We start from the raw sequence: 22,522 nt of genomic DNA, 5'->3' as shown, positions 1-22,522 counted from the left end.
TAAAAAAGAAATGGGAACAACAATTCATGCAATCTGGACATGTGAGAAAGTAGAAAAATTTTGGGAAGATCTAAATCAGATATTAAATAAAATAACAGAAAACAATATACCAAAGAATCCAGAGATCTTTCTCTTAAGTAACATAAAAAACAAAGAATTTGGAACTGATTTGGAGGATGCACAAAAAAGATTTGTTAAGATAGCTCTAGCCGTAGCAAAAAAATGTATTATGTCAACCTGGAAATTGGAAGATAATCTGAAAATACAACAATGGTATATAGAAATGAATAAATGTATTCCATTAGAAAAAATTACATATAGTTTAAGAAATAATATTGTAATATTCGAACAAATATGGGAGCCTTACATTAAATACAATAGCGAAAACCTACCAGGGAAAATCATTACCTAAGTTGATGGAAGGAGAAGGAAAGAAAAGAATGGACTCAGTAGAATTTCTGGTGTATTTTTGTTGAATGACAACATTGTCTGACTGGTTTAATGTAACCTAGATTGTATACCTAAAATGGATGGGGGGGGGGTGGGGGGGTGGCTTGGGAGGAGGGAGGGGGGGGGAGAAAAAGTCACTGTATATGTGTGAAAAAGAAAAAGTGTGTATCATGGCTAATGTGATTTATGGTGTGAAAAATAATAAATTTTTAAAAAAAGAGAGAGAGAGAAAGCCTTTGACAGGGTAGAATGGAATTATTTATTCAAAGTATTACAGAGGTTCAACCTACCAGAGAAATATATTAATTGGATTAAAGCATTATATAAGGGACCATTGGCGAAGGTGACAGTAAATGGATATATATCGATCCAATTTAAATTAAGCAGGTCAACTAGGCAGGGATGTCCACTATCTCCCTCTCTGTTCGCTTTAGCAATAGAACCATTGGCAGAACCTATAGGAACAGAAAATAAAATAAAAGGGATAAAAATAAAAGAGAAGGAATATAAAATCAGTCTATTTGCAGATGACATCATAGTATACTTAACAGAACCAGAATTATCAATAAAAGAATTACATAAGAAATTGAAGGAGTATGGAGAAATATCGGGGTACAAGATCAACGCAAATAAAAGTGAAGCGATGCCAGTGAATAATGCGGATTTCACAAAGTTTAAAAAAGAATCACCATTTAAATGGCAAACACAAGCAATCCGATACCTAGGTATTAGACTAGATAACAATCTAGGCCATCTATACAAATTAAATTATCAGCCATTAATGAAGAAATTACAAGATGACTTAGAACATTGGAAAGATTTACCACTAACACTGATAGGAAGGGTAAATTGCATTAAAATGAATATCTTCCCAAGGATACAATACCTATTTCAATCATTACCAATTCACTTAACAGAGAAATTCTTCAATGAGCTAAAGAAAATAATAAGGAAATTCCTATGGAAAGGGGGGAAACCGAGGATAGCGCTAGATAAATTAACAGAATGGTACAAACAAGGTGGTTTGCAGCTACCAAACTTGAAGAATTATTATAGAGCGGCACAATTAAGATATCTATCAGATTTTTATCAAACAAGGGAAAAAAAAAAGATTGTACCAGGATAGAGCTAGATAAAATAGGGAGAAGGTACCAGAACATATACTTTATAAGTGGGATGAAAAACTGGTGCAATAAAGAAATTCACCAGTACTGCACCATTTACTCAACTTATGGAAGAAGATTCACGTAGAAAGGAAAAAAAACAAATTACCAACTACCAAAATTATTATTGATGCAAAATCAACTAATCCCTTTCACAATAGATAATCTTTCCTTTAGAGAATGGGAGAGAAAAGGGATTAAAAGAATAGAAAATTGCTTTTTGGGAAATAATTTATTATCTTTTGAACAAATGAAGTTCAAATATGGAATAACTCACAGTACAATGTTTGCATAGCACCAACTGAAAACCTACTTAAAGGACAAACTGGGAAGCAGACTGAGATTACAAGAAGGAAGCAGCTTTGAATATGTGATTACAGAAACAATGATAATTAAAAGATTTATAACAAACATGTACATCAAACTGCAAGAGAAAGAAAATGATGAAATAAGCTATAAACCCAAACAAAAGTGGGAACAAGATCTAAACATAAAGATAAAAAATGAAATATGGGAAAAGCTATGCTCCAGAACTATTAGAAATATAATAAACACGAGTTTACGCTTGATACAATATAATTGGTTACACAGGCTATATATCACGCCCCAAAAGTTAAATAAATGGGACCCAACAGTATCAGATAGATGTTTTCGCTGTAAGAAGGAAATGGGAACAACAGCACATGCAATTTGGGCATGTGAGAAAGTAAAAAAGTTTTGGGAAGATCTAAATCAGGTATTAAAAATCACAAAAAGTAACATTCCAAAAAATCCAGAGATCTTTCTTCTAAGTAATATAAGTAAAGATTTAGGCCTCAAACTAGATGAAGCACAAAAAAGATTTATTATGATAGCCTTAGCTGTAGCAAAAAAAATGTACACTGTCAACTTGGAAATCAGAAGAGAGCCTGAGAGTACAGCAATGGTACATAGAAATGAATAAATGTATTCCATTGGAAAAAATAACATATAATTTAAAAAATAAAGTCACAGTATTTGAACAAATTTGGGAACCGTACATGGAACACAACAGAGAGGGCCTACTGCGGACCTCCACCCCCTAAAATGATAGAATGAGAAAACAAAATGAACTGACCCAGTGTGTAAACGTAGATGACACAATTTTCTTGTTTATTTTCATTGTGTGATGACATTGTTTAATGGGTTTATTGTATTGTATATGTTGAACGTTTAATGGATTTGGAGGAAGATGGGAAGGAGGGGGAGGGGAGGGAAGGGAAGGGGGGAAAGGGGAGAAAATGCCACTGTGTATATTCAAGAGAGAAATGTTTGTGTATTTTGGTTAATATGGTTCATAGTGTGAAAAATAATTTTTTTTATAAAAATTTAAACAAAGAATGAATCTGGGAATCTGACCTTCACTTGATGTTCCGCAGCAATGTGGTTGCGCAACTGCATCATGTCAGAGGTAAACTGAAGAATTGCAGCAACTCCCGTTCGTAAAAGGTGGCTCTGATAATTTTCCACTGCTTTTGCAATGCGTGACTTTTTTCTCTGCTGCTCCTTTACATACATTAGCCAGGCATCAAATACCTGAAGAAAAGAAACAAGGTGAAGAGACTTATCACCTTAATTTGAGTAAGAGATCAGGTTTCTTACTTCATAATTAAACCAACCTAGTAAAACACAGGCACTGCTGTGTTGATTAAGTAATTGGCAAGGGAGTATTATTAATAATAAGACTGTCAACAAAAAAAAAAGCACCCTCAACAACCATTCATTCCATCCAACACCAATGTATTGGGGCTGCAGTATGTGCCATTTACAAAATGCACTGGGTTTCCCCAATAGCGTCCTGACACCCAAACTCTGCCACCAACATGAGCAGGTGCACAGAACATTACAAGCTGCAGCTTTCTCTTCAAGCTTCCAATCTCCTGATCTTTCAAATATCTGGGCTTCAACACCCCCATTGGTAGAGAATTCGAGATAGATCACCCTCTGAGAGAAGAAATTTCTTCACACCTCAGGTTCAAATGGTCCTCTTCTCATCTCCCAACTATTACCTTTCTTTGTGACTGTAGGATTTGTGACTCTTTGTTTAAGTAATTTTTCAAATTTTAAAAAAACTTCAATTCTTGAAAAGAATGGATCTCACAAAATGATTGGAAACAGTGTTTTCCTTTCCAAAAGAAGAAAAAGAAACATCTGATCAGCATTAGACTATTGAAGTAAACATGTCCCTGTTACGGAGACCAGAGGACCCCAAAAACTATCAGCAATAGATATGCCCCACAACACAGGTTTACTTAAACAAAAGTTGTTTTTAATTATATTTGAACAAGAAAATACAATTAAACTTTAACTTATTACTTAACCTACCCAACTACTTAATCCTCCCTCTAATACTAAGCGCATGTGTGTATATTTAAGATTAGAAAAGTTCTTTGGATCACAACCACACTGGTTGCAGGTAATTCTTGTACTGTGCACAGAAGTTAGCATTAACAAAGTTCATCAGTCTTTGGTGCTTAACAGGCAAATGGTTACCACTCAGGAGGGTTCTTGCTGGTTTTCAGAGAGATTCCTTTTCCAGGACATTCACAATTGATTCCTTCTCAATCAGTCTTGCTGACGAAACTTGCCCCCTTAAGGTTCTCTTTCTTTCAGTCACCTTTCAGACCACCAATCTCCTCCTTTGACCAGGCAGCCCTCCAAAGTTTGCCAGCTTGTCCTTTTGGAACTGATTCCTGTCTCCTCTCTGTTTCACACCCTCCCTCTCTAAGAGCAAAACTGTTCTCCTCTGCCTGCAAAGATCACCTACTCTCCCAGGCCAGCTGCTGTCGATACTTTGTTGCCTCCTGCAAAAAGCATTCTGCAAAAGTCCCGCAAATACCCTGTGCTTCCAAAGGTGTGCGTGCAAGCTGCTCCAACAATTCCTCCCAAACCACCTCTAAATACACTGTCACAATCCCTTTGATGTTATTACTAGTACCAAAGTTTTCGAAGTATGGCAAACAGACTTCAGTCATCCATGGAACCACAGAGTTCTACAGCACAAAAAAAGGCCCTACAACCCTTCTAGTCTGTGCCAAACTATTATTTTGCCTCGTCTTACTGACCTGAACCCAGACCATATCCCTCTGTACCCCTCCCATCCATGTACCTCTCCAAATGTTTCTTAAATGTCAAAATTTAAACCACATTAATCAATTCAGCTTGCAGCTCATTCCACAGCCCCACCACTCTGCATGAAGTTATCCAGATGTTCCCTTTAAATTTTTCCCTTTTCACTCTTAACCCACTAACCTCAGTGAAAAAGACCATGCTTACATTTACTCTATTTATACCCATCATAATTTTGTATACCTCTATCAAAAATCTCCCTTCATTCGACTACACTCTCACTAATTTTACACACTCCTCCATCACGCGACTTCATTATTAAATTCCATAACTCTGAATGAAATTTGAACCCACTTCAGGTTGTAATTTTCTCCTGAATCAAGCCAGGGATACTCTATTTCTGAAAAACTACTGCACAAATGAAGGCAGTTACTTTCTCCCAGATGAGCAGTTAATTCCTGATGTAATAACTACGACCAAAGATGCTGCCTCAAATGCTATGAGAAACCACTGGACCTTTCCAAGCAACAGGTTGTGAGCTCAGAAATCTGCAAGAAAAAAAAATTTCTTTCATAAACAAGGTGAACTCAAAGACAATTTAGTACATGGAAACATGACAGCACAGTACAGATAGCACATGATGTGTGCTATTATTAATTTTTTTTAAAATTACATACACCACAGTAACAAGCCATTTCTGGCCTTGAACTCATGCCACCCAATTTATATGCAATTAACCTACAACTCCCTATACGTTTTGAACTGTGGGACGAACCATAGCCCATGGGGAAATCTCACACAGACATGGGGAGAACTTACCAACTCCTCATAGCTAGCACAGGATTCGAAACCAAGTCCCAATCACTGGCGCTGGCATTGTGTTAACAGCTACGCCAACCATGGTGCCCCTAAACATGTCCGAGTTCACCTTGTTTATGAAGGAAAATGTTTTTCTTGCAGATTCCTGAGCTCATAACCTGTTGCTATGAAAGGTCCAGTGGTTTCTCATAGTGGCCTCAGTAAATTTATTTAAAACAACCTAATTTTTCTCCACCTCACACCCATAGCCCTCTATTTTTATGACACGCATATGCCTATCGAAGATCTTTTGAATGTCCCCATCATACCAGCCTCCACCACCACCCGACAATACATTCCAGTACCTACCACATTTTGTGTAAAAAAAAAACTTACCTCTGACATCTCCCCTACAGTTTCCTCCACTCACATTAAACAGATGCCCTCTGTTTTTGACCACTAGCGACTTGGGAAAAAGGGGCTGGCTTATACTTTTGATAATTCTGATAACTCTGCTTACTTGGTAACTTTTTGTAATATTTTCCTTTTTACATATCTATTGAAACATTTTTAAAATTGTGTCTCACTAGATTATTATTACAATCACTATTCCCTTTGTTTATCAATTTCATGGTCCCATTTTGCTTATTTCAGAACTTTTTCCCTATCATTGTTCACTGTTAATTTTGTCAACATTGTAAGCTTTTTTCTTTGATCTAATGCTATCTTTAATTTGGTAGCTACAGTTGAAATACTTTTACTGCTGTATTTTTATGCCTTAAAGGGATATACCATTGGCCATTTTTCTATTTCTTAACATTAATCATTGCTTTTTTTAGTCAAACATTTTATCTACTGCCTTTATTCCATTATCTATTATCAAGGCTCCCCACCTCCACTTCCATTTTGTCAAACAGTTAACTATTCTGGAATAATTCATTCCCATTTGATAGAAGAATGTCAAGCACCATCACGTTGAGCACTGATGCACCGAAGGGCTGTGCGCTCAGTTCCCTCCTGCTCACATTACTGACCTACAGCTGCATTGCCAGATTCAACTCAATCAGTGTCATCAGGTTTGCAGATGGCACAACAGTAGTTGGCCTCATCAGCAACAACGAGTCGCACTACAGAGAAGAGATGGAAAAATCTCTTGATGTGATGCAAGAGTAACAACCTGAATCTCAACGTACACCACACGAAGGCAATGATCATGGACAACCAAAGGAAATGCTCACACTAACCATCTGAACTCTCATATTCATGAAACAATATTTATTTATTTGTATGACTGCTTGTCCTCCATATGTATTCTTTGTCTGTATTTGTGTTATGACTGGCTGCGTGTCTGCATGTTTTGGACCAAGGACAGAGAACACAGTTTCCATCAGGTTGTACTTGAGCAATCAGATGACAATAAGCTTGACTTATTTATCTAATATTAATTTGAACAGAGATCTGATTCGAATTCATATCTTGAATTCAAACTGTTCACATGCCTTCAGCAGAACCTCCTTCTTAGTTTTATCTCTGCTTCCTATAGATGGTTTGATGCTCTCTCAACAGAGGAGGTAATTGCCTGGCATTTTTGTGACATGGATGCTACTTGATACTCAACAACCAATATCTGAAAGGTTCATATTTCTGCTGCATTCAGAAGTGGACCATTTCATTTGCTGATGTTAATGGCAAACATTCCCATTAATGATGTGGATGTCTCTGATAAAGCAGTTCTAATTGTTTGGGTCGAGGAAATAGATTTGAACACCTGCTGTTATGTCCGAGGAATTAAACTCAAACAACCACAACCATTTTCCTCTGCGCAACATGCATCTCCAGCCATCACAACACTTATATCTGGATCCCAAATTTTACCAGGGCTCCTTTATGTTATACTTAGGAAAATGCTGTCAAGATGTAAAGGGTAATCATTCTTGGTCCACCTCTCGCATTTTGCTCTTTTGTCCATGTTTGAATAAAGAATGGAATGAGATTATGGAGTCAAGTGGACATTACCTATTATCAATATGCCAATCCCTAAAAGGAGATTGATCAGGCAGGAATTTGCAGGATTGAACTTGTTTTGCTTCCAGGGAATGCAATCTATTCAGGCAGTTTTCCACATTGTCAAGGAGGTCCCAGTATTGTAAATAAGTTCTGGAGCCCAAATCTTTTGTGCCAGGATGATGCTCAGTTCTGTGGAGTCAGAGTCGTACAACATGGAAACAGGCCCTTCAGCCCAACTTGCCCAGGCTGACCAAAATGTCCCACCCACACTGGTCCTACCTGCCTGCATATGGCCCACATCACTCCTTTTAATGTATCCTGCATTCTCAGATATTTCTTGATATCATATGTAATTAATTGGATTGGTTGAAGACCATTTCTAATAATAAATAGATTATCCATTTGGCACTTCTGGCTGATCAGCGGTGAATATGTCAGCCTTACATTTAGCACTCACAAACTGATGGATGGCAATATCCTTGAAGCTTCTTTCCTCCAGGCAGTTTATTTGTTCATCACCACTCGCTATAGCATGACTGGAGCATTTAGATCTCACACGGATATGAATAAATTGGAAGTAAGGTATGATAGAAGGCAAGCAGTGGCAGACATTTAAAGAAATATTTCACAACTATCAACAAAGATTGAGAAACATGGCCATTGGAATGACATCATTATTAGAAAAGATGTCTGGGAATCATGAGATGATCGTTTGGGATAAAGAAGCTCAAATTAGGCACATGGATTCATGAAAACAATACATCACAAAACTTCATGTCTAATAGTAAAAACAGCTGATGGATGAGGAACATCTAACTGTCATCTTAAACTTGCGTTAAGTTTTGATAGGTTGCTAGAGGTAATACACTGGGTTGAAATGACAATTGGCTGATGACAAGTGGAAGGAAAAGAAAATAGCTACAGACATATTTCAATTTATGTGGTGTTTGCTCATTGTCGATGTATGTTGAGACTGTTGATCTTCAATTTTTATTCAGTCTTGATGCAGATTTATGGGAATAAAATTTGAAAATCTGATGATTCAAACAAGCAATGCAAATTTTAAAAGTAAATATGAAGCTCATCTGCTTCAGGGATCTCAATATCTATGTAAAGATGTTTCACTTTAAGAAGGATTGTTGCATGTAGAGTTACCATAGTTAACTATGACATCATATGTTATAATATCCAGCCGAACAGGGAGCTTGCATTCAGTCTTTGAAGAACCATGGAGGAGGTGTAAGCATTGAAATATTCTTCTTTGAACTAGTTGTCTTATCATCTTATTAATTTTAATAATTTCTTAGAGTTATTTTTTTAATATAATTGAATGTTTTGTTAATTCATCATTATGAATATCTCAATGCGAAGTTATGCAAATATTATACATTTATATTAACGAATTAAAGGCTACATGAATCTGCAATTATGAAGTTCAGTTTATTAGAGTGATAAGATTGTAATTCAGAATATCGAAGCTTACATTTCTTGGAAGATGACATATTTTGAAATTGGGAAATTGGAAAGATATGGAAAGTGTCATCTTCAACCTCATACAGTTAGAAGGGTTCTTCTGCAAACAGACCAACAGGTTACCTCGTGCATCATATACAGTCGTGCAAAGAGCATAATTTACAGAGTACAAGATAACAATGAAAGGGAAGCATGAGAGTACTGTTATGGGTTTTTTTTACCCCCCATGAGTCTGATGTCTGCAAGGAGGAAACTGTCTTTAAGCCTCTTGGTGTGTGTTTTCACATTCCTAAGACTTCTTCCCAATAGTATGAGGGAGCAGAGTGTGTCTGTGGTGTGATGATCCTTCAAAATGTTTGCTGTATCTGGAGTCCATGGAGAGGAGTTTCCATAATGTTCTGAGCTGCATTGACTATCTTGAGTGTGTCCTGTCTGGCTGCACTGTTCTGTGGTATGGTAGCTACAAAGCATCAGACCTGAAGTCGATACAGAGGTTTATTAAAATAGCCAAGAGGTTCATTGGGATCTCCCTTTTCTCTAGACAACATTTACTAGGAGGGCTATCTAAAGAGAAGACCCCTTCCATTCAAGCACATGGTATTTTCAACCCACTACCATCATAAAGGAGATGCAGAACATGAAGACCAGGACAGCCAGGCTGGGGAATAGCTTCTTCCCACAGGATAAACAGTATCCTGAAACCATGACAATCATCCAAAATATTCATATATATATATATATATATATATATATATATACATATAAATATTTAGTTTGATTATTTATGTGATCTTTATATACTGTGTATTGTGTGTAGAGAGATGCTGTTTCGACAGGTTGTATATGTACAATCAGATGATAATAAAATTGAACGAACTTTTATTGAAAGCCTGATATTAAATTCATTTGGACTACTATGGTCATTTGCCATTAACTTACTGACTGCAGCCAATACTTCCAGCAAAGAACAACCACAGCATCAAGAATCCATACGAAAATTTGGTTCAGACTTAGTTCATGCAGAATTTTACCTTTCCTTGAAGTGAAAGAGACCAGTGCCATAAAGATACCGCTGTCTCCTTGTCCTCTCGACGTTTATCTAAAAGCTGTAAAAGTTATCAAACAAATCAGGTTTCAGAACATAAAAAGCTACATCACAATGCAATCCCTTCAGCCCACAGTGTTGGGCCAAACTAATAACCTACTCTAAAAGCGCGTAGAATTTCCCAACTGCAAAACCTTCCATTTTTCTCAGTTCTATGTACCTATCTAATAGTCTCAAAATTCAAAAGTTCAAAGATTTATTTTCACAGTACATGCATGGCATTACATACAACCTTGAGATTCTTTCTCCTGCAGGCCAGGCAGAATTTCTACTGACAAGTAGTGCAAAAAACCTGTACTCAAGAAAAAATATGTATACAAAATATCCTAAGTGGGGTCAATCCAAAGGTCTTATATAATTGAAACATTACCTCAAGGCTCTTGAACACGATCCCATGAATAATGAAGGCCAATGTACCTTATGCCTTTTTCACAACACTATGAACCCATGCAGCATCTTTGAGTGACCTCTGGCCATGGACCCGAAGATCTCTCAGTTTGTCCACATTGCTCAAAGGCCTCCTATTAACATTGCATTTTGCTTTCAAATTTGACCTTCCATAATAAACCACATTTTTTTGGGTTAAATTCCATCTGCCACACTCAGCCTAACTCTGCATCTGATCAATGTCCCTATGTAACCTCTAGCAACCTTCCAGACTATTCAGAGCACCACCCATTTTCATGTCATCTGCACACTTGCTAACCCACCTTAACTTAACTCATCCAAGTCATTTCTCAAAATCACAGAGGTTGATCTTGATTTTCCTTCCATCCTGCTGGTGGCCCCTTCTAGCTCTCCTAAGTCTTTTCTAAGGTTCTTTCCTGGCAATCTTGTAATTCTCTAGAGCTTCATCAGTTCCTATCTTCTTAAAGCTCTTGCTCATAAGCTTTTCTTCTTTACTAGATTTTCTTCATCCCTTGTACACCTTTCACCTTACCATCTTTTCCCTGCCTCTGTGGAATACACTTGTGTAGAGCATCATGCAAATAGTCCCTGAACATTTGCCACATTTTTGCCATTCTTTTCCTCAAGTACATCTGCTCCTAATTTATGCTGCCGAGTAGAATCATATTTTTCTTACCCCAATTAAATGTTTTCCCAAATTGTCTATTTCTGTCCTCCTTCTTGTTATATTAATAGTAGTTATTCTGAATGAGATTATGGGGTACTGAGAAATAAATGCAACAAATGTGGAACCACTGCAATCCCCATTTTGCTATTTTAGAACATATTCATCTTCAACAATCACATTGTTGGCCAAATAACAGGAAATTATGAGTCAGAACACAGGATGAAGAGAATTAATCTGGTTGGCTGGTGCCCGAACAACAATCTTGCTTTCAATTAGACCAAAGAGTTTGTAATGGAGAGATGATGGCCACCACATGGTAGCGCTCCTGCACTCCAATTCAGAGGACAAATTGCATGCCAATTATGGTCAGACTCACCTCAAACCATCAAGGCGACCCTCACGATTGACCCATCTAAATTATCAGGTGCTGGCATCCAGGCAGCCTGCCTGAACTTAGCCTTGACCTTCACCCAATTGGTGCAGGTGAATCAACTGGACTGACCCCTGTTGAGCACCTGCATTTGGCTTTGAGCCATTGACCACAGCAGCCAACAGGGCCCAGCCTGCCCCCAAGTGTTTGGCCCCTCAATACCTGCTGCAGGGTTATAGAGGACCATGCTCCCCTTTGTTCTCACTTTTTGACCCCTCGTGGCACTTGAGTATCTCCTTTTGCACTAGGTTGGGGTAAGTCCTGAGGTTAGGTAGCTAGAGCTGTGTCCATACAGATTAAGGGGTGGGGTCATGCAGTATCACTTTGATTCTGACCATTGATTGTATGTGTATTTGTGTCATTTCCCCAGTTCTGTCAGTCTTTCCCTCGTTATCCGAAGTGTATGTTCGCCCCTTGTGCATTGTGTGTTTAGGTTAATTTAGCATTTTGATCCTGTTGCTCCATGTGCAACCCCAAAATAAACTTGTGCTTTGTACTTCAATCGCAGTCTGGTTCTAAACCTGTGGGACCCACACCAACCCTTACAACAGAGCTCATTGTGGATTTTCGGAAAGGGAAGGACTATGCACCTGTTTGCATTTATTGTACGGAGGTGGAGAGGCTTAGAACCTTCGAGTTCCTGTGAGTCAACGTATTGGAGGACTTCTCCAGGAGCAGCAAGTGTGAAGAAGAGACACCAGTCACGGGTTCCAACCTTCCAACCATTGAAGACAGCTTTGTGAGGCAGTGCCTCAAGAGGCAGCCAACATCATAAAGCACCCCCATCATCCTGGTCACAACTTCTTCTCACTGCTTCCCTTGGGAAGACCAGCACGATTTGGCTTCAGAACAATTTTTTTCCCCCAACAGCTATCAGGCTCTTGAACTTCCCCTTATTACCCAAATCATAAACTACTCCAAAAAGGGCTGTCGGAACTATTGAAATGCCACTTTTATTTTCTTGCACTACTGTAATTGTGAATATTTATCATCTTTTACATCTTTTTTCATACAGTATACAATTGGAGTTGTAGCTGTTTAGCTGCATCAATTAAAAATTTCATGAATATATATGATGTACTTACGAGTATGACAATAAACATAATCAAGTATCTATCTCTGGGAGTCATGAGGAAAACTGAGAAAAAAGCTTATCTAAGGAGAAATATTTATGCTCCTTGTCCAAAGGCAGTTAATACTGACACTTCAAACATTGCGAACTTTTATTTTCTCATGTCTTCAATTATAGGAGAGTGAAAGAGAGAGAGAGAGAAAATCAAAACTCTAAATATCTGGCACTTTAGAAAAATGCAGTAATGATGTATGCTGTCTAAATTACACAAGGAATCCAGAAGGAACATGAAGGCAGACCCAGGAGGAGCAAGGAGTTTAAACTGACTGCAGAATATGGCCAATAGTGTCTCTGGCAGATGACAGCACCCTAGACCAAGGGAGCCTCGACCAAGAGGGTTGCCAGCTCCAGCAGAGCAGCAGACTGATGCAGGTTACCAGAGCAGGAGAACATCAGCCCACCTTGAAGGAGAAGCCAGGGTAGGGGACCACAGTATACTAAATCGGCTGCCACAGACACATCAGGAAGTGGGCTGCCTGCAGAGACTGACTTGTGGGAAGCAGGAATTGGCACCAGGATTCATGAGGGTGCCAAACCCAAACAGGGCTTCCAAAGAACCTCAGGCACTGACACCTTTATAATCTTTTTGGGCTTTCATATCCAGGGGACATGGACTTAAAGATACCTAGAGCTTGGCTTCATCATTGAAATGGACAAGATGCCATGAGGTTACGAGAGTGCAGGAGGCAGTGCAATGGAGGAGCTCGTGGGATCCACGGTCACTTAATATTTCTAAAGGGACTCCCTTTAGCTTCCCTTTCTCTTCTTGGTAGGGGATAGCAGTCAAGTGTCACCTCTGTGTGTCTTTCGGGCAAAAGAAACAAATTTTGTGTATTATGACAATAAACGGAACTTTGAATGAGTGCAAGGGATGGATGAAATACTAACAAATTTACTTCTTACTTTTAGTTTCCAGTCTGTGAAGTAGCATCTGTTGAGTCGATATGCTTGAAACCACTGTCCCTGTCGCTGCAACAGCTGGAACACAATCAAAAGCAGACATTTCATCACATTATAAGGAAGCACGATAAATGCTGCTCATTAAAAAGGAATGAAAAAAATCCTAATTGAAGTACAATTCCATGAATGCAGACACTCTGCCCATCTGGTTCCTTTATGTTTGAACTCACAAAGTGCCAAGCAGGCTGATTATGAAGGCTTTCTGAAACAGAGACACAAAAGACTGCAGATGCTAACATCTTTTATTTTATTTAATTGTTTGCATCATTGGAGGAAAAACAATTAATAAAACATTAATCAAATATCCATGGTCAATGATACAAATAAATACTTTTATATTTTTCTCACCATCCCCCCCCCACTTAAACATAAGAAAAAAGAAACACCTACCATTTAATGTACAATAATATTAGCGTAACATTAATTGTTATTAAAATTGCTAATTAAGATGAGTGGATAAGATAGAAGAGGTGGGTGGAAAATTATCCATAAAATCCATATATGGTTTCCAAATACTATAAAAATTTTCAACTTGATTCCTTAAACTATATGTAATTTTTTTCCAAGGATATACAATTTTGCATCTCATTATACCATCTACTTAATAACATTTCTCTATCAACTTTCCATGATATTGCTCTACATTTCTTTGCAGTTGCTATTGCTAGACTTAAAAATTCTCCTTGATATTTATCCAATTTCAATTTTATATCCTTTTCATAAATACCTCCAAAGTAAAAATATTCTTGGATTCTTTGGTATCTTTATCTTCATAATTTGCCCTAATAATACTCAGTTCATTCCAAAACCTTTCGACTTTTTCACAAGACCATACTGAATGCAAAAAATTCCCCATTTCTTTCACACATCGAAAACACTTATTTGAAAAACCAGAATCAAGTCCATTTAACTTATGTGGAGTATAATACAATTGAAGAAGAAAATTATATTGAACCATTTGATATCTAACATTTACTGTATTCGTGACACTTTCATAACATAACTTTGACCAAATCTCCTAAATTTGTATACTTAAATTTTTCTCCCATTGGATTTTTGATTTATATATATCTTTTTTTCTTTGTAGTCTCTTATAATTTTATATACATATTAGTAATAAATTTCTTAACAACAAATGTATCTGTTGATATATCCTCAAATTGACTTTGTTTAGGGAGTCTCAAATCTGCTCCCAGTCTCTTTTTCAAATACATTTTTTAATTGATAATATGCAAAAATTGTATTATTATGTATATTGTATTTATCTTTTAATTGATCAAAAGTTAAGAAAAAAGATCCTAAGAAACAATCTTTTATTCTCTGTATAACTTTACTATTCCAATTATCAAAGAAAGAGTTATTCAAAGTAAAAGGAAGTTGATTTTGTTTTAACAACATTTTTGGTAATTGATCATTTTTAATTCCTCTCTTAAAATGAATTCTATTCCATATGTTTCAATACGGAAAAATCTTTAGTTCCTTTAAACGACTTACTATTCCATTCATACAAAGTTATCTCCAGAGTAGTTTCACCAATTTTATTCATTTCTATTTGAATCCAACCTGGTTTTTCAGGTTGTCCTCTTTGTTGATGACAGGAGGACAATAAAACCTCAATTGAGCTGCTTTCAAATAATTCTTAAAATTTGGTAGTCTTAGTCCACCCTGATCAAATTTCCACATTAATTTTTCTAAACCAATTTTTGACATTTTATCTTTCCTAAAAAAATCACGTATTATTTTATTCAAGTTTCAAAAGAAAAATTCTGGTATTTGAAGGGCAATGATTGAAACAAATATTGTATTCTTGGAAAAATATTCATTTTAACACAATTCACTTGTCCTATTAACATTATTGGTAAATCTTTCCATCTTTTCAAATCCTCTTTGAACAAATTATTTATATTTCTACTAATTTTAATTCCTAAGTATTTAATTGTTTCATTTTGCCATTTAAATTTTGTCAATGTTTTACATTGAGAGTAATCCATAGGCATTACTTCACTTTTATCAACATTCACTTTATAACCTGATATTAATCCATACTCTTTTAATCTCTCGTTCAACTTATTTAAAGATATTTCTGGTCTCATTAAATATACTACAAACATCATCAGCAAATAAACTAATTTTATGTTCTTTATTACCTACTTCAAATCCTTTAATTTCATTATCAATTCTAATTACTTCTGCCAATGGTTCAATCGCTAATACAAACAAGGGTGATAATGGATAACCTTGACTAGAAGGCCTTTCAAGCAAAAAAGGTTGTGAGATTTGTTTATTCGTAATCATTTTTGCTTTTGGTTGATCATACAATGCCTTTATCCAGTTTGTAAAAGTATTTGAAATCCCAAAAGCATTCTTTGTTCTTCTTCCAATTAAAAAGACAAAATTAAAGGTGAATGATCTGATAAAAACCCACACTTGAAATTCGACTCTTTGTACTCTATATTCAAATTGTGAAGAAATTTAAAACTTATATATCCGCGAATATGTTTTAAATCGAAAAGAATAAAAAGAATAATCTCTTTCATTTAGGTGGAATTTTCTCCAAATATCCACTAAATCCATATCTTTCTTCAAATCTTTTACCATTTTTGCTATCTTATTTTTCATCATTCTGTCTAATTTCGGGTCTAAAGCAAAATTAAAATACCCTCCCAATATAACTTTTCCCTTAGCATTTGATCAATTTATAGACATCTTGGATAAATTTGCCATTTTCTACATTTGATGCATATACATTCATTCATTAAGGTCCATTGTTCCAAATAAATCTGAAAATTTACCATAACATATCTCCTCCCCAACATCTATATTCATCCAATATTTTAACTGGTAAATTTTATTAATTAATATTGCTGTACCTCTAGCCTTAGAATTAAAGATTATGCTATTACTGTTCCTTCTCAATCTCTTTTTATTTTTTGATGTTCTTTCTCCATCAAATGTGCTTCCTGTAAAAAATCTGTCTGTTTTAATTTTTTTCATAAAAACTAATAATTTTTTCTGCTTTATTTGATTTTCAATTCCGTTAATAGTATTAGTATTAATTATAAAATTCAATTTATCAGTCTCATAAAATCCAATAACTGTCCAACTTTCCATCTCCACTCCTCCTACATCCAAAATATTAACTAAATATTTCATAATACAATTATTAAATTAGGTGTATTAAAGAGAAGAAAGGAAACAAAGAAAAGAAACCCTACCCTCCCCCCAAGGCACACGTTGTTAACAGTGCGTCTTTATACTCCTGATCTATAGGAGTTGTGATCGAAAACCACACCCGCCCATTAGATTCCGCGATGCCAGGATCAATCTCACCTAACTCCCCCAAAATTATTCTCTCTGTGCCTCAAGTCTACTTAAACTTACAATGATCAATTTTTTTTTAAACACACATCTATCAGGTACAAACTGTCCTCTCTAATATTCTCTCTCCTCCTAAAACTCGTACCATTTCATTGTACATCCCAACTGCAATCTTTCCACTTCCTCTCTCTCTTCAGATTTCTCCCAGTTCTCATCTCATTTTCTCAGGCAACGAATCTACAAACACTTTCACTTCATTGGGTTCTGTAAAAAAATCTGTTTTTGCCCTCAGGAACAAAAACTTTTAACACTGCTGCGTACCTTAAAACAAAAGTGTAACCTTTATTCCCCATAGCATATTTTCAACAGTATTAAATTCTTTTCTTTTTTTCAACAAATCAAAACTTCTATCAGGGTGAAAGAAAGTCTTATCATCATTATAAATAAATGGCAATTGCCTCTCCTTTGCTTACTTTGCAGCCAGCTCCAAGATCTTCTCCTTCACTTCATAATGAAGCAACTTGACCAGAATCGAACATAGCTTCTGATCTGCCTGTGGCTTAGGTTGTAATACTCAATGAGCTCTTTCAATCTCAATATCTCCTTGAAATTCAGTTACCCCAAAAGTTTGTGGAATCCAACGTTATAAAAATCTCTTCATATCTTGCCCTTCGTCGCCTTCCATAAATCCAACAATTTTTATATTATTTCTTCTACTAAAATTTTCTAGCATATCAATTTTTTTAGTTCATTGTTTTTTAGTTGCAGCCGTCTCAGCTTGAACCTTCTTCATTTGCTCTTTAACATGTTGAACTTCAAATTCATTACCTTTAATTTTTTTGCATCCATCACTTTAAATTTTTGTTCCATTTGTGATATAATTTTCTCCACCTTCTTCGTAGAACCCTCATTACATTTTTTTAACTTCCATTGTTAATTGTAACAAAGTTTGCTGGAAAGAATCCATATATTTCTTCATTTCAGTTGTGGATATGCAAGACTCCTTTATTTTCACCTGTTTTTTGGCCAAAACTCTGCTCAACATACATTTCTTCTTCTTCCTGATCCTCTTTTTTAAAAATTTATTATTTTATTTACAATTTTAAATCATATGACATTAGTTATAATATATTGATACAAACATTATATAATTAAATGAAACCCCCCCCCCCCAACTTCCCTCGTCCACACGATTAACAACCTCCCTCCTCCCCTACCCACCTACAAAGAAAGAAAGAAAGGAGATCATCACTAAAAAGAGTCAGAATCAACTTTTTAGCTGTGGAAGCTGAGACATCTACTGGAGTAGATTGGAAGATCAAATTTTAATACCAAGAGTTTTTAAATATGGGCTCCATACATTTATAAAAAATATTTACCCCTCAAACTATATATTATCTTTTCTAAAGGAATACAAGATTTAATTTCAATATGCCAACTTTGCATTCCTAAAACCAAATCAAATTTCCATGTAGTAGCCACACATTTTTCAGAAACTGCCAAAGCCAAACATAAAAATTAAATTTGGTACAAAGTCAATCTCAACTCAAAAGCCATCGACTTAATATCCCCTCATAAAAATAACATTGGATCAAATGGTAAACTTACTTTTAATACTCGCTCCAAAAATTATTTAACTTGTAACCAAAAATTCTTAACCTTAGAACAAGTCCAAGTTGAATGAAAAAAGTACCTATTTCTTGTCCACGCCTAAAACATAAATCTGTAGAACTTAATTCAAATTTCTTTAATTTTTGAGGAGTTAAATACAATTGATGTAAAAAATTATATTGTACCAATCTATAATCATACATTTATAACCTTAGTCATACTATCTTTACATAAATAACTCCAAACATTTTCATCTATCTTTCTATTCAAATCAAGTTTCCATTTTATTCTTGATTTATGAACATTCAGTTTAAGCATTTTGTTTTGTAATAACTTGTACATCACAGAGATAAATTTATTTGAATCTTCCTTAGTAAGTAATAATTCTAAAGCAGATTGCCTAGGTAATTTTAAACTATGGCCTAATTTCTCCAACAAATTTTTTTATCCATCAGGAACCTGAAACTTCTCTTTCATTCGATTAAAAGATTTAAAAAAACTTCCCTGCTTCAAAACAATCTTCAACTTTTTAAATTACCATTTGATTCCATATTTTAAAAAACTGATTATTGTCAGTAAAGGGGAAAAGTTTACTCTAATATAAAGGAATTTTCGCTGAAATCTTTATTTTCCTACCTATCTGAAAATCAACTTTATTCCATATTTCAATTAAATGTTTCAAAATTGGTGGATCTATACCAGCTAACAATTTTGAATTCCACTTATAAATAAATTCACCCATAAACTTCTCATCAATTTTATCTAACTCTATATTGGCCAAAATAGAAGATTTATTTATATCAAACATTGCATTAATAAATTTCAATTGTGCAGTTTCATAATAATTCTGAAAATTAGGAAATTGTAAACCACCTAATTCAAATTTCCAAGTTAATTTCTCCAAAGACACCCTATTCATTTTCCCCTTCCATAAAAATTTTCTTACAATTAAATTAAGGTCTTAAAAATTTTTTTTGGGTACTAAACAAGGGATAGATTGAAAAAAATATCGAATCCTCAGAAAAATATTCATTTTTATACACCCTATTAAAGTAGAAGGAGATTATGATTGTTGTAAATGTGTAGCTCAATTTAGGTGGAGAAATAATCGAATTAAATATTTGGGTATGAGAAGTGATAGAAATTTAGAAAATTTGTATAGGTTAGATTATGTTCCATTATTTAATAAAATTAAAGATGATTTAAATAGATGGAATGATTTTCCTTCTCCTCCACTTGATCACTGGAGCTGGAGGTTCTTAAGCTTTTTATAAAATTGCCTCCTTTTTTGTGCTCTGTGCATGCACGAGGTGTCACTTCTTCACCCGTGGTAGTCGGCCATTGTCGGGGCAGACCTTGTACAACGATGTCCAAGATCTCCCCAGCTCCAGGTCTGTCACCACAGGCACTTGCCTTCCAGAGAGCTCCAGGATCCTTCTTCAAGGTAGGCCGCTCTTCTTTAAAAGCTTATTTTTCTTATTCAAGTTCTTGAAAGTAACAATCAGTTTATCTTTCTTAGGAGGCATTGTATATTGTTCTGAAGGCCTTTCGATAGCTTCCTCTTCTATTTTCTTGCAGTCAGTTCAGGCTTCTTGACACTTTTTAAAAACTTTTTAAGAGAGCAGCGAATTCAAGTCTAGCCCCACGTTAGCACGTGGCACCCCCCTCCCCCCCAGGTGCTGGCATCTTGACCAATGAGAAGCAGATGTGATTCAGCAGGTCATGGAAAGAAATGAACATTTTGGAATCCTGATTTGAGAAGAAGGTGAGAAGAGCTGATATCAAGTGTAAGAAAAAGTGTAGAAAAGGGCTGAGAAGGGGCCAATCCAATGGTCATGAAGATGGGAGAGGTGAAGTAGATAGAGGAGGAGGCAAGATTAAATGAAAAGTGAGTACTTCAATGGGCAAGAAAATGGAAACATGTAAAGGACAGATGGAAAATGTGAAACTGGATCGGGGTGCGATGAGCTACAAGGACATACTTCATAGGCTGGGAGTGTATATCTTGGAGCTAAAAGAGACTGAAAGTGACTTTACAGAGGTTTATAAAATTATGAAGACATAGATAAGTTGGATGATCACTGTCTTTTTCCCAGGAGGGGTGTCCAAAGCTAGAGGGTATGAAGGGAGAGATTTACAGGGGACTTGAGGGCAACATTTTCCACACAGAGGATGGTGTTTATTCAGAACAAGCTGCCAGAGAAAGTGGTAGCTGCAAGCATGATATCAACATTCGGACAGGTTGATGGTCTGGGAAGGTAAAGAGGAACATGAGGAAAAAGGCAAATCGAATGAGTTCAAGTAAGCACTTTGGTCCACAGGATTTGTTGAGCCAAAGGGCCTGTTTCCACATTGTGCAACTTAATGATGATCATCCAGCTTCGTCAATGAAGACCTTGACACCATTAGTCACTTTAAAATTGGATGAGGTGTGTCCAAAGATGACTGGTCAAGCCAATTCAGGGACGGAATATCCTGGCACGTTAGTCAGACATATGTATGCACTGCAGTTGTTGCGCTGACGACTCTGGACTTGCGCACCTTGTGATTATGTTGTGTTTTAGCAGTGTGCCTTGCTTTGTAAGCTTGACAGCCTTGTGTGGATAAGGCCACGCCAGTTTGGACAGTTTTGTGCAAGCATTTCCCAGGTTGTCATGACTATGTCAAGCAACTTCAGGGAGGCCTTTAGTGTGTGTCTTCATAACATTTCTTCTGCCCTCCATTCGAGCATCTACCAGCAGAGTTCCCCAAAAAGGAGCTGCTTTGGTATATGCCCGTCCGCCATACATGACATTACCAGCCAAGCAGATCCATGATCTCATAAGCAGTGTGTGGACTGATGATAGACTTGTTCTGGAGAGAACATCAGTGTCTGGTACTTTGTCTTGCCATCTGATGCCTAATATTCTGCGAAAACAAGCCATGTGAAAATGGTTGAGCTGCCTTGCACGCCTTCAATACACAGTCCATGTATCACAGGCATACAGGTGATTAGTCAGTACCGCAGCTCTGTCGACCTTCAATTTTGTTGCTGGAGTGATTCCTTGACGTTCCCATACAGTGGAACGCAACCTTCTGAAAGCAGTTAACTTTGGTATCAAGTCAATGATTGGGAGAAGGTGCTGCCAAGGTAAATTAGCAGGTCCACTGCATGTAGTTCCTGCCCTTTGATTGTGATTTTGGGTTCTGTGTATAGAGCATGAGGAGCTGGGTGATACATTTTTAAATGTTAATGCTGAGTCCAAAATTGATACAAGGCATGGAGAACTTGTCCACACTGACATGCATCTGTGGCCCTGAACCAGCATACAGGGCACAATTATTGGCAAAGAGGAAGTCTCTCAGAACAGCTTCCTTCATTTTGGTAATAGCTTGAAGGCTCCTCAGGTTGAAGAGCTTCCCATCCACTCTGGACTCAAGGCTGATTCCAGCAACATTGTCCTGAAAGGCAACATTCAGTATGGCAGTGAGCGTCATGCTGAATAGTGTGGGTGCAAGCACACAACCCCATTTGTCACCATTGGTGACTGGGAATGCCTTGGAGAATTCTCCGCTGTTCAGCACTCCGGCGATCATGGAACTGGCGTACCATCTGAATGAATTTGATGGGGCAGCCGAACTTTGACATGATCCTCCACAGGCCTCGTTGGCTGACAGCGTCAAAGGCTTTTGTGAGGTCAACAAAGGTTATGTAGAGTTTGCAAGTCTGCTCCTGACACTTCTCCTGACGTTGGTGCGCGGCAAAAATCATGTCAATAGTCCAACGATCTTTGCAGAAGCCACACTGTGACTCTGGCAGCATGCCCAGCTCCAGATGAGTGACCAGACAATTTAGCAGGACTCTTGCAAGGGTTTTTCCTGTGATGGAAAGGAGCAAGACACCTCGGTGATTGTCGCATACTTGTCGATTGCC

The 22,522-nt window shown here is 36.7% G+C and overlaps 1 protein-coding gene across 9 annotated transcripts in view; it reads right to left on the bottom strand.

Moving 5' to 3' along the window:
- Positions 1-22,522, bottom strand: part of sfi1 (SFI1 centrin binding protein) — a 287,818-nt gene that overhangs the window by 74,861 nt on the left and 190,435 nt on the right. For 7 of the 9 annotated variants that reach the window (XM_069933071.1, XM_069933076.1, XM_069933070.1 and 4 more), the window contains 4 exons: positions 13,624-13,698; positions 10,010-10,084; positions 8,989-9,078; positions 2,991-3,167 (listed from right to left, as the gene is read on the bottom strand). In XM_069933071.1, the coding sequence (XP_069789172.1) occupies positions 2,991-3,167; positions 8,989-9,078; positions 10,010-10,084; positions 13,624-13,698 (417 nt within the window). The remainder of the gene's footprint in view (positions 1-2,990; positions 3,168-8,988; positions 9,079-10,009; positions 10,085-13,623; positions 13,699-22,522) is intronic. The other 2 variants (XM_069933074.1, XM_069933077.1) reach the window with 1 other exon arrangement.

Source organism: Narcine bancroftii, chromosome 4 (assembly GCF_036971445.1).
Source record: "Narcine bancroftii isolate sNarBan1 chromosome 4, sNarBan1.hap1, whole genome shotgun sequence".
In the NCBI taxonomy this organism is placed as follows: Eukaryota; Metazoa; Chordata; class Chondrichthyes; order Torpediniformes; family Narcinidae; genus Narcine; species Narcine bancroftii.
This window is presented reverse-complemented; position numbering and strand designations above follow the sequence as displayed.